General features: G+C 42.7%; 1 protein-coding gene across 6 annotated transcripts in view; it reads right to left on the reverse strand.

Annotated features, from left to right (window-relative positions):
* Positions 1-207: 207 nt before the first annotated feature.
* The window catches only part of ELAVL4 (ELAV like RNA binding protein 4), a 145,128-nt gene continuing 132,692 nt past the window's right edge, over positions 208-12,643 (reverse strand). For 4 of the 6 annotated variants that reach the window (XM_045858777.1, XM_045858797.1, XM_045858787.1 and 1 more), the window contains exons 4-7: positions 9,159-9,312; positions 7,265-7,490; positions 5,609-5,647; positions 208-2,623 (exon numbers count right to left, since the gene is read on the reverse strand). In XM_045858777.1, coding sequence (XP_045714733.1) covers positions 2,254-2,623; positions 5,609-5,647; positions 7,265-7,490; positions 9,159-9,312 — 789 coding nt within the window. In that variant the 3' untranslated portion in view covers positions 208-2,253. The remainder of the gene's footprint in view (positions 2,624-5,608; positions 5,648-7,264; positions 7,491-9,158; positions 9,313-12,643) is intronic. The other 2 variants (XM_045858805.1, XM_045858813.1) reach the window with 2 other exon arrangements.

Below are 12,643 nucleotides of genomic sequence, written 5' to 3' on the forward strand. Positions count from 1 at the left end.
AATCTGTTTTTTTTTTCAAAATCAAAAAGAGGAAAAAAAACAGAAAAAAAATTTAAAGGAGGAGTCTATGATGCAGCCTTGGTTTTCGTTACCTGTCTACACTACGACTACCACTACGAAGTTTGTCTCTTCAGTGTGAAAACAACAGTCTGTCTACATGCACTTAGTGGGTTCAGCATGGAAAAAAACGCACAAAATAAGCACAAGTTATAAATAACCATAACGTTTTATTACCATTAAGACTAAACTTGTATTGAAAAGATTTTATATAACAAGACAAAAGCAATAGCAAATTTAACTATCAACTAGATTATGCATAGCGAGTAACTGTTTCTATTACCCAGGGAAGAGCATGAACCCTTGTCTTTTTTTTTGTTTTGTTTTTGTTTTAAATATATAACCGTACAAAGCACAAACATACTAAAATGATCAGTGCACTGGACGTGGGAGAATGCTCCCTCAGTCATTTTGTTCCCTTAGCTCTGTTTTGTTTTCCCCAATCTGAAATACATTAAAATAAAGACCCAGTTGGTTTTATTTTTCTACTGTGCAGTAAGAAAAAATATTCACAACAAACATGACAATATATCAAACAATAATTCTACACAAGTTACCTTGATACCTCTTTAACTGTCACTTAAATATCATAAGAAAACATTTTAAGACATTACAAACAAAACTAGCCAAGTGTTACAACTTATAATAAATTAACCCAAAGAAAAATAACTTTATATATATATATTTATATTATATATACACATACACACACAACAGAATGACACAATAATATGCTTCTTCCCATAGTTTAAGTAAACAAATAAGTAGTCTAGCCAATCTAGCTATATTTGATCTCGGCCATAGGCATCATCACATCAGCGAATAAATAAATAAGTGTTTCAAGCAACATAAACAGTGTTTCAAATGTACCAACACAGCCCAATTCTATCAGCATGGGCTACAAAGTGAATTTGAGAATTCCTTAATGAATCAAAAGCAAATGTATCTTTTGTTTTCCTCTCCTAAACACATTACATTTAACTATGATACTAAGATATGTAAATAATTTCGTAGCACCTACTGCTCAAACGAAGGAAGTTTTAGATCAAAAGGAAAATTAATCTTTTAAATTTTTGTTCTGCTGACATCCCATACTGATGACTTAAAGAAAAACTGTCTTTCAACTCATCTCCTTGCTTTTGGGTTTTGACTGTGGGGAACTGTGGTACCCTGGGTAGAACGAACACTCCTTTCCCCTAGTAATTAATAATTTTTTATTATTATTACATGCTATGAAAAGATATGAAGATCATCTGTTTATAGCCCATCCTTCAAAAAACAGTCTACGAATCCAGTTTAAAACACACATCTTGATCTCTAAAAAGTTACCAGTGCAGTATGAACGCGACAAAGTTGTCAATTTCCCCTAAATTAGCCAGTCAAAATATTTTTTTCTCAAATCCAGATTCTCTTGTAAAAATTCTTTATATTTTATAAAAATAGATTTTTCTTGAAACCCATTTTCAGCAAAGAGACCACCTCTTTGGCAACAATGTTAATGTTATTAAATTGTTAATGTCATCAGGTTCCCCCCTTGCCCCCGTCCCCTAACAGAAGACTGTTTTAGTTCACATGATATAAAAGAAAAAAGGAAAAATAAAAAAATTTGCAAAAGTCTTTTTCATTTTTGCAATTTTTATTATTCCTCTTTAATTTGTGTGGGTTTTTTTATTTTATTATTTTTTTTTTACCAATCTGATTGGATCAACATTTTGACAAAAAGCAAAAATCTTTTTTTTCGTTCTTTGAATCCCATTACTTTGTAAAAATTGTTTTATTTTTATTATTTTTTTTGTTTTTTGATTTTCTTCTTCAAATGAGTGAATGGTCATCTTAAAAAGACCCACCTTCAAGGAAGGTAGTAAAGTTAGCTGGCTGGGTAAAAATCCCTGCACATCGCTATCTATGTATATTATATTCAACAACGACAGCTATGAAAGAACATTCAATGCATCAAAGGTATTTTTTTTGTTTTTTTTTCTTTTTTTTCTAAGCATTATAAAATCCTTTCCTGGTACACCTCAGGATAATCCAATGTTTTAATACTTAGGCAACACTGGCTTATAAAGTCCATGGTTTAATATAAGCCTTGAAAGGTTTGTTTCTCTCTCTTTTGTGTGTGTATGTGTGTGTGCACGCGTGTGTTTTGTTCATATATATTTATATATATATTTTTAATAATTAAGGATGGGAGATTCAGGACTTATGGGCTTTGTTGGTTTTAAAGGAAACTTGCAACACTCGGTCTCCCAGGCGGTACCCGTTGAGGCTGGCGATGGCCATGGCGGCCTCGTCATAGTTGGTCATGGTGACAAAGCCGAATCCCTTGCACTTGTTGGTGTTGAAGTCGCGGATGACCTTGACGTTGTTCACTGCGCCAAAGGGCCCGAAGAGCTGCCAGAGGACACTCTCATCGGAATCAGGGGATAAGTTGTAGACAAAGATGCACCAGCCTGTTCCTGTGTGACCAGGAATGTTCATTCCCACAAGGCTTGTCATCCCGTCAATGGTGATTGGGGAGAACCTGGGGGGACAAGCAGAAGGGGGGACTGGTCCAGACATCAGTCTGACCAAGGATAACACAGAGATGCACAGACACAGACACGGGGCAGAGGGCTGAGTGAGTGTTTGCAGGAGAGTCGTCAGGGTTTAAAACTAAAAAACAAAAACTAATGTCTGTGGCATTTCCTCTGATGGGAATGGCTAGATTGGCTAAGGCACATATATGCCAAGAGAAAGGCCTAGGTTAATTCCTAAAAACCACAAGGCACTCCCAGAGCAAGGCTTGTCCTAGTTCTATCACAGAATATATTCACAGGGTCTCCCACCCAGCCCCTTATTCTCCCTCCCCACAGCAGGCAGTGAGCTCTTGGGAAGGGGCGCGATTTCATTCATTCTGTTGCTCTAGTTTTTTATTCAGTGGAGCACCTATGGGACTCTCACAGACAGAGGACATGTAGAAAAGTCAGTGAATGTTATTTAATTGAATAAGTGAACAACATTGGTGGATGTCAATGCTTGGGAAATTTCATTTATTTTTTAAGGCAGACTAGGGGATGGCTCCGGAAGTGCTTGGGTCTACCATATTTGCAGTCCCTTGACTTATGGTTGTTAAAAGACCTCTCGGTATTATTGAGGGCGGAGATATGGAGAAAGAACAGACATGTCTTCTTATTAATCAGACAGGTGGCTCATGTTTCACTTAGGATTTATTCAAGAGAGTTCCCCCCCTAAAATGAGCAATAGCTATAAAGATGTATCACTCCTTGATGCTCTATCATCTGGGACTCATTTCTAAGTGTCATGGCAGCGAGATTTCAAGTGGTTTGTGCATTTATATACCTTGAATCACTGTACATTAAAAAAAGCAGAAAATTGTTATTTACCCTATTACAACTACTTTTATATTTGGCTTAGAAATCTTCTCAGTTTTCATTTAATTTTGAAAAGAAAACCAACCCTTCGTATTCTATTCTCTGACACAACATATCCATGTGTGATTCATGACGGATGTGTCAGATGAGGCAAATAGGATGCTAGTGCCTACGGCAGGAAAACGTATGTTGATATTTATTTTGTACCAAACTTACACTGGGATTTTGACCCTATACACTATTAGCTTGCTTTTCATGTTATTGTTTTGTTTTTTGTTTTTTTTTGAAGTGTGTGTAGGAGAAGGAGAGGAAGCAGAAACTGGGGAAGAGATGGGGTAAACTGTCATCTAGGACTGCTTGAAAAATAAGCAAATATTCTTGGAGATTTAAAAGTCCTAGGGAAGAAAAGTTCTACACCTAGAATTTTGACAATCAAATGACTACTGAAGATATGCTAAATGTAACTCAATAGATATCATTTTTGGTATTATTCACTAAATTGGTCTTCCTTTTTGCTTCAAGACAAATAACCAGGTGAAACCAAAAACATCATCATATAGATTCTTAGAAGGGCAAATCCATGACTAATTTTTTGCATTATTTCTGAAGACTCTTCTCAACCGGTTCTCCTCTAACTGAATAAACTGACTTCATTCAATTTTATAGGTAGAGAACAGTTAAGTATTTGTGATAAGGTCAAAGTCAGGGTCAGCAAAGATGTTTCAACTTCAGTTGGTTATGGCTACCTGGAGCATTTTGGTAGGGAGGATTCTGGGCCCAAATCTGGGTTTAATAGTAAGACGAGAATGAATGCTCTTACCAACTAGTGCTGTTCATTATGGGTGGGGAACTGGCGGAGGTGGCGGTCCTGCATGCTGCTGCTGGGTCTGGCCCGGCAGCCTCCATGGGTAAGAGGTTGCTCTATCCTCACCCTCTGTGTGTAATGTTTGCTGCTACTTCACTAAAGTTACAGGGGAGCAAAGGTAGAGGACAGAGCTGACAAAGATGTAAAATGTGTGGGGATAGACAAGCAGCATGCTAGGCACGTGGAGATCATTCTCTCCCTGGTACTGGGATTGAGGTTTGAGAGACTGGCGCTCTGACAGTGAAGTCTGCTGTCAAGTTACGTCCTCCACTGTGTGCCTGTTTCCACGGCCGTGCACTTACCATGCATGGCCAAGTGGTGAAAGAATGGCCTCATACAGGGGGTGTGATGCGATCTATTAAAGACCACATTTCCTTCCCTTGACTGTAGGAAGGGGAATTAAAGTGTGCAGCTCTACTGAGCAGGATGATGAAGATGCTATGTCCCTAGTAGCTCAGTGGAGCTTATCAAAAGCACATTTGGGAATCTCATGGACACAGTGATATAATGCACTCAACTTCCCGAGATTCGGCTTTGAGACTAGGCCTGGGGCAGCCTTGTGGCTGCATTCAGAGATCCCCAAATCTTTGCCCCTGTTTGAGCCCCTGACCTCACAAATAGGCTTTAAGTGAATGAAACAGCAAAATTAAAACACACATACATATATCATCAAGGGAGGATTTAAAATAACCGTTAAAACCTGTAATAACAACAAAAACAAACCCTGGTTGAGGTGCACACAGATACACTTCACTCTTGGCCGTGCCCTGAAATGCACGCTGAGGGGGGTGGGGGAGGGAGGCAGAAGGTCAGCCACGCATTTATTCATGGTTCGGCCAGGGGCTGGTAGTCCCAAATCTAATTTTCCCACTGACAATCACAAGATTGTCAACCATGATTAGCAAAATGTTCTAATTTTGATTTGCTGGAATTTGCCCTCTTAACTGAATCTTGGCATTGCTAATGCAAAACAGTTGCTCTGCAAGTTTGCAAAATCAGCTGGCAGAGTTGGAGCCTTCCCCTCAGGGAAGCTGCTGGAAGGACCAGATTATCAAGGGCTCGGTAGCTGTGGCACCTGAACCATAGGAGAAGCCCACCTGCAAATAAAAGAAAAAGTGAAACACACAAACAAACTTTGTGTGCCCTAAAAGAAACAAAACCAACTGAGGTCTGAAATTAAAATTAAGAATTTGACATGCTGGTGGAAGAAAAAGGAAGAATTAAAAAAAAGTAAAGTTAGTGAATTAAAAAAAAATTCTAGCCCCAGTCTGTGCCAACACGGACATCTGGCAATCTGTGGAGTTTTAATTACCTCTTTACGCCATAGGCCATATTAAGCAAATTGTCCAGCCTGCAAAGAGAAGGAGGGTCTCTGGGTTAATGCCTCACAGATGGCAAGATCGCTCAATGGAACTATTAATAAGAATGCTCCATTTTCAAAGAAGAAAAGCTCAACAACTTGCCCCAATGCTTAGGAGAGTATCCACCAGCAGATCCCCCCCTTTCCTGCCTCCTATTACAAGTAATTCATGTTCTGGTCAATGCTAGAGTTTAAAGCAAGTGTCTAATGAGTCTCCCTTTCTTTCAAGGTCTGAATTAATCCCGTTCCCCCCACCTCTTAGAACATTTGTGTGTATTTTATTTTATATTGTGTGTGAAATTGTTAAAAAGAGGCAGCTTCTTAAGTTGTTCACATTTTGTTTTAATTAAACTTGTGAATAAAGGTCTCTGTTTCATATGAACAATACACGCACACGCAATGCATACGGAATGGATCTTTTCTCTTAGTCTCGCTACATTAACTAAATCTTATTACACACATTTTTGCAGGGTAGGGAGAATTTTGGGGTTAAGATTTTTAAAACTTAGCTTCCTATTTACAACTTGAAAGCGCTTCCCAGTGAACCGCTATTATGTTATAATCTCCCTCACGCTCAGCACCTTTTGGGGATAAGCTATTCACACCACGGGGCAGTAGTAACCATAGTTTCCACCATTAGAAGCCTGCTGGAAAGGCTTTTTACATAAATACTGCATGGGCTCTCACACAAAATAAAAATTAGATGACTTGGACTCTTCACGAAACCATTAACCATTTCAGATTCACAGGGCATGGGAGGGCACTGCAGAGGCGGAGATTTCTTCTCACTGGGGCTAGATGGAAGGGCTGACTCTCTTCCCATGCGATGTTTGAAAAGGAGAAAAACCCTTTCATTAAAGGGAAGTTGGGACATAATTATTTAGAATTACTACGGGTAGGTCAAGAATATTCGTATCACTTGCACGACAGAGGCTGTTTAAGCTCGTACTGTCTTCATGGAGAGGAGCCTGCCTTTCAGAAATGTCCTCAGAGAGAGGAAGTGTCCCATTGCACCAGGAGCTTCAGGAGGTTGGGTATGTAAAGGAAACAGTAATAAGGCGTGGACAAAAATCTTCCTCTGTGCTTTCCAGAGACTGCTGACTTAACAATCAGAGTAAAATTACCACAAAAGAGAGTAGCCTGTGCACCTAACCCATCAGAGTTACCTGCAGAAGAAAGAGGAGGACGGGCTAATCCACTGTCCCTGGCAAGGATCTGCCTCCTGACCCATTTTTTTTCTTTGGCTTCAGTAAAGCCACTGCCTTAGCCTTAAGTCTAAGACACTGAATCTGGTCACATCTGTGGTTAACTCTTGTTGAAACTGAATCTTCTTATTTGGTGAAATGCAGAAATTTTGTTTCAACCAAAAATCTGAAGTTTAACCACTGTCACAGTGGTAAGTTGGAAGGGGGCCTGGAAGAGTGTCTGATCCAATCCCCTCATTTTACAAGAGTGAAAACCGAGGCTGGGTGGTGGGAGCTACGCACAGTGATTCCTGGGGCCAGAGGTTCTTGCACTTGCCCCATTCTTCAGGGCCACAGGCTTCCCTGGCCCTTGCCCAGCCCTGTGCCCAACTAGCAAGGTGAGTGGGCACATGTGCATGCCTACCTGAACCTCTGAGCCTGGTGGTGCAGTGGGCCAGGGTAGCGCCGGTTGGGGGACTGGTAGAGCTGAGAGAGCAGGGCCTGGCTGGACTTCTGGCTGGGGTTGTTGGCAAACTTCACAGTAATCGGTTCTGTAGCACCGCTGGGCTTCTGGCCATTCAGCCCTTTGATGGCTTCTTCTGCCTCAATTCTTTTATCAAAGCGGATGAATCCCACCCCTCTGGACACTCCTGGGGAAAGGGAAAGAACCTTCATAAAAAGTGAACAGACCAAACTGATAAACACCTCCAGGAAGAGATGGGCTGGGCCCCAATGACATCTGACACCAGTGGGGAGTCAGCCCACTGGTAGGGCCTGGTCTGAGCGGGGCTCACTGAATATCTCTCACCCACCAAAATGCATCTGCTTGCATTTCTGCCACCGTGGCTCTGGACTGGAGACTTCCACCCACAGAACACAGGCACCTCTCACATCTGTCACTTCCAGCTCTCCACCACTGTCCTGCTCAGTCCTTATCGCCCTTTAGTGGCTGTAACTATCATCCACTGTCTGGTTTCTCATCTTCCAGTGGGTCCTCCACACCTAGCAATTAGGTAATATATTTGAAAAACAAACCCTGATGATATTACACCCTTTAAAATCACTTTCTATGCCTTTTTTGGTACCCTTTCAATTTCTAACCTTGTTTATGGTTCCTGTTCCTAATTGTTTCCTTCTCCAAACACAAAATAACAAACAAATAAAATCCTTCCGTGGCTCCATGTGGCAAAAGATAAAGCTCAGGCTTTTTGGAGTGGCATTTAATGCCCCTGAAGATCTTGCCCAAATCCTCTGTTGAGCCTCTGCCAGCTGCGCTGAACTACCAGGTGTTCCTAGGACAGGTTGTGTTTTTGTTCAGCTCCATGCCTTGAACTGTGCCCTACTCAGCGGTGCTATAGGATACATCCTATCTGCCTAGAATGCTCTTGCACTTCTTGCCAGATGCCTGCAAGTCGTCCTCCAAAACCCTGTCCAAACTTCACATTCTCCATGGAGCCTTTCTGACAATTTCTACCAGGCATGGCATGCCTTCTCCTGAGCTCTCACGGTGCACCGGACAGCCCCTAGCAGGTACTCATGATGCTGGAGTCCTGTAAGTACTGTGCCTCCTTCACCCCTGGACCCTGGTGTCCCTTTGCACAGTGTCTGTAACATAGCCAGCTTCCGCGAGGGTTTGTTGCATAAATTAAATGATAATAATGTGATGAATTGTTCCTAGGGGGTGTTTTGAATTGGGATCAAGTTGGAAGTAGGTGAAAACATTTTGTTATTAAAATGCAACCTGGGGTGCCTTACATTTCTTACTAAGAGGTGGTGGTTGCCTTTCTTTAGTGTGGACAAAGTACCGCGGTACTGGATCCTGGCTTCATATCTCTGCACTGCTACTAGCTGGCTGGACTGAAGTCCAATCCCCTGCTTTGGACCTCTGTTTCCTCATGTGTGAAATGGGGCATTTTGGGGTTCCTTGTAGCTCTATAATGCTGTCATCAGGTCGAGAGCTATACATACAGGTCCTTTTCACACACCAATGTAAGATTACTGGGTTGAGGGTTGAAGACACTTCAAAAGTCATATAGTCCCACTCTCAGCCGAGGCCTGAATCACCTTCACAACCCTGCCAAGTGGATGAGCTGTTGCTGCAATTGCTCCTGTGACGGAGAACTCCAGCCTCCCAAGAAGGCCCATTTCAAGTGTGGGTAGTGGGTCGAGAAGATGTCTTTCTCCTACATCAAAAATCTGTCTATTCATGACCCATATCCTTTACCCTAAGGGACCATTAACCCACTGCTCTCATTGGTCACAGGGGACTGGCTGGTGACATGAGACACAAGGAAAGAAATGACAAAGAAACACTTAACCTGTGACTTGGTCAACCAGGATTCGTGAGGTGATGATTCGGCCGTATTGTGAGAAAAGCTGCTCCAGTTCCTTCTGGGTCATGGTTTTGGGAAGGCCGCTAACGTAGAGGTTAGCATCCCTGATTGAGGCAGAGCTTGGACGGGCATATGAGACCTGGGAAAAGGCAAGAGGAGCTAAATCCATTATAGGTAACACCCTCCGAGTGAGACTGAGTCACAATCAAGATGAGAGTGCCTTGCCTATCATTCTAACTCATAGTGTCAATTTAAATAACTCAGGAGCTCAGGTTTTTAGCTACTCTTGTAATAGTAATGAGAACCAGGAGAACAGAACGGAGGAACAAAAGGAGAGTTGATGAAAACTTAAAACAAATGCACAGATAAGGGTCTCTAAGTGCAGAACAAAATAGCTACTGTATGGCAGCTGTTAAATGCAGAACTACCCACGCCCGGAGTTCTGAAGATTTACCTCCTGGGTGTGGGTGTATAGATGATTTACTGTATCCAACACATAATAATCTTTGAATAAACCAAAAAAAAAACCCATAAAATTCTGCTCTGCGGATTTCTCTCCTTGCTACCCTCCCCACCCCACTCCCTTCTTGAGCACATAAAAGCGATTGGGTTCTCTGCAGGATTTTTTATGTTCCATCTTTTGTGTTGCTCCAATCTGTTTCCCACAAGGTCTGCTCTCACTGAATGACAAAGTGCTGGTGAAATGGGGCTGAATGAACATCTGCTTGAGAAACTGGATATGTGACCTTGTCATAACATCTGCAAGAACCAGTTGCTTTCGAACTTGGAGGCGGACTTGGAGGCGGAGCAGATAAAACCACAATAAACAAAATGAGGGCACAGTGGAGAGGAGGGGCGGGAGAGGGCAGTGGGAGAGAGAGCCAAACCTCACTGATAGTTACAATAACTTCAACTTTGTAAATTTGTCCTCCCAGATCTCTCAACTGCGTTTCTCCCCCAAAAAAGCTAACACAGAAGTGTAAACAGATCTGAAGTTCCATCTGCAAGAAGCCAAGTCTGAAGCAGTGCACACAAGCAAAGCAAACCCCGACAGTCATTAATTTTAGACTTTCATTTACTTATTTATTTATTTTTTAAGAAAACAACATCAGACGTTTGAAATATAATTTACAGCTAGTCTAACAAAAGCACTTTCCTGCTAAAGCTATTTCTGGGGCGGTTATGGCTCAGAATAGATGATGAAAACAGTCATCTCAGAGCACATCTGACAGCGCCGGACAGGAAGGGGCCCACATGCCTTAGCATTTGCAGTTGGGAGTTTTATTTCATCTATAATCAATTCACAAGACCCACTAAGACTATAGGGGTGAATGCGTGTGTGGGTGCATGCACACACAAAAGCCATGTGTGCAAAAGGAATGGTACATGCTAAACTGTACCTTTGGCATTAATAACTGAACCTCTGGCAGCAAAGAGGACCTTGCGTCTGAGGCAGGATCTGGCAACGAGGAATGAGGGAGGAGCAGGCCCCCTCACCACGGCACTCTCTCCCTTTCCGTGACAGAGATGCCAGATTCCTCTGTGGGTTCCACACCTACATCTAGATGTTGACTCAACAGACAAACAATGTGAGTGGCTAATCTGTCTCCCTGGACTCCTGCTGCTGGAGCAAGGCAGCTTGCCTGCAGTGTCTGCATCTTCTAAAAACTCATGGGTGGCCTCTCTAGGCTCCTTCCTAGGAATAACTGACAGGCAATGGGGCCTTTACATGGAGGGCCCCTTTATATGCATTTTTTGGCAGGTGGGGGTGAAGAACCAAGTATCCCAGGAGAGTGCCTGGACAGGGTGCCACTCCACACAAGGATCTGCTATCCCTGTCCTTTAAGGGATAGTCTTCCCAGTTATAACCTTGCAAAGCTCTTTTTGAGGCATGAGGAGGGATTGGTAGGGAGAAAGAAATAAAAACATAGTGATATATCCATGGTAATGAGGGTCACCCTTGTGTCACACCTGCCAATTACTGACAAATTAATTATCTGAATGACCTTTGTGTTCCCTTAAAACATACCCTCCCACCTCTGTGCATTTGCTCATGGGGAAAAATTTCCACCTACTTCTTCAGATTCAAATCCTACTGTTCTTTCAGGCTCAGCTCAAATGCCTCCTTTTCTAAAGACCTTTCCCTGATCTCACCTGCTCCTAAACCCCCCCTCACCCAGCAGGACTCTCATTGAGCTGCACCCATGGTACTTAACCTGCTCTGACCTTGATTCACCATCTCTCCATCTCGTCTGCTGATCTCCTTGAGGTCATGGGTTGTACATGTGTGCCTTATTTAGCTCTGTGGCTCTAGCTCCCAGCACAGAGCCTGACACCCACAGAGTACTCAACACCTACTGAAAGAGTAAATGAACACCCACAGATCATAACGAATGATGCTGACATTAAAGGCTCTTTGGGGTTAATTACAGCTTAGCTTCCTGAGAATTAAGGGGGAATCACTGAAAGGTAAGCATCCAGAATCACAGCTGTGTTTCTCCACTAAGCTAAGCACTAAGAGATAGGTTTCCCATTCTCCAGTGTCTGGGGTTGGAAGGACTGAAAAAGCGTTTAAGGCTAGATAGCATTTAGAGCTTCCCCTTAGCAAACATTTCCTGAGGGTCTGCTGTGAGCTGGGCACAGTGCTGCATGCTGAGGATATACAACAAACAAGAACAAGGCATGGTCTCTTGCCCTAAAGGAACTCCAAGTGCAATGGGTGCAACAGAAAACGCCCAGAAGGTACTCAATCAATGAGTTAAATGGAAAAATGGATTAGTACACATATGGATCCATTACCACAAGCCGCAGGTGTGCGCTGTTCCAGGGCTATGTATACAAAGGAGACAGAGCTGAGGTGAGACTAGTGGTGGGACAGGTGGTGGGGCAGGTGGTGGGACAGTCAGGGAATGGTGGCCTGATGATACCTCTCCTCTACTGTGAGGACCAACAGGAAGACGAAGATCAAGGACTTAGTGTAGTACCTGTCTGGCATGTAGTAAACACTCAAAGGATAGTAATGACCTCGATTTCCATTAGTTTTGGGTAGCCAGAACTGGGGCACAGGGGGAAGGAGGCTGGCACAGACCAGCTAGGGAAAAGACGCTGGCACTGGGAAGCCAACAACACAACCAGAACCATTTCCTCAAAGATGATTCTGACAGAGGGAGAACTTCAGTCAGGGAGAATTACTGCAATCGATCCCTGGAGACAAACCCCAGCCACAGAGCAGCAGCAAATCCCACAGGTGATCAGCATCCTGCCTCTTCTCTGCCAAGCCAAGACCTGCTCCTTAGTTTTTCTCCTCTATTTGGAACCTTATGTCGATTATGCTCCAAGTCCCCTGTCCAGGAAACACATAGAAGTAGGAGTAGGCAGAAATGACAGAAAAAAGAAGAAAAGGATCTTCCCACATTCGATTTCCAGAACACTCATTGCAGTATCTAAAGTTTTCAGTTCTCCTCATACAT

The sequence above is a fragment of the Phyllostomus hastatus genome, unplaced genomic scaffold, assembly GCF_019186645.2.
Source record: "Phyllostomus hastatus isolate PE091 unplaced genomic scaffold, TTU_PhHast_1.1 phas_contig_147, whole genome shotgun sequence".
Taxonomy (NCBI): Eukaryota; Metazoa; Chordata; class Mammalia; order Chiroptera; family Phyllostomidae; genus Phyllostomus; species Phyllostomus hastatus.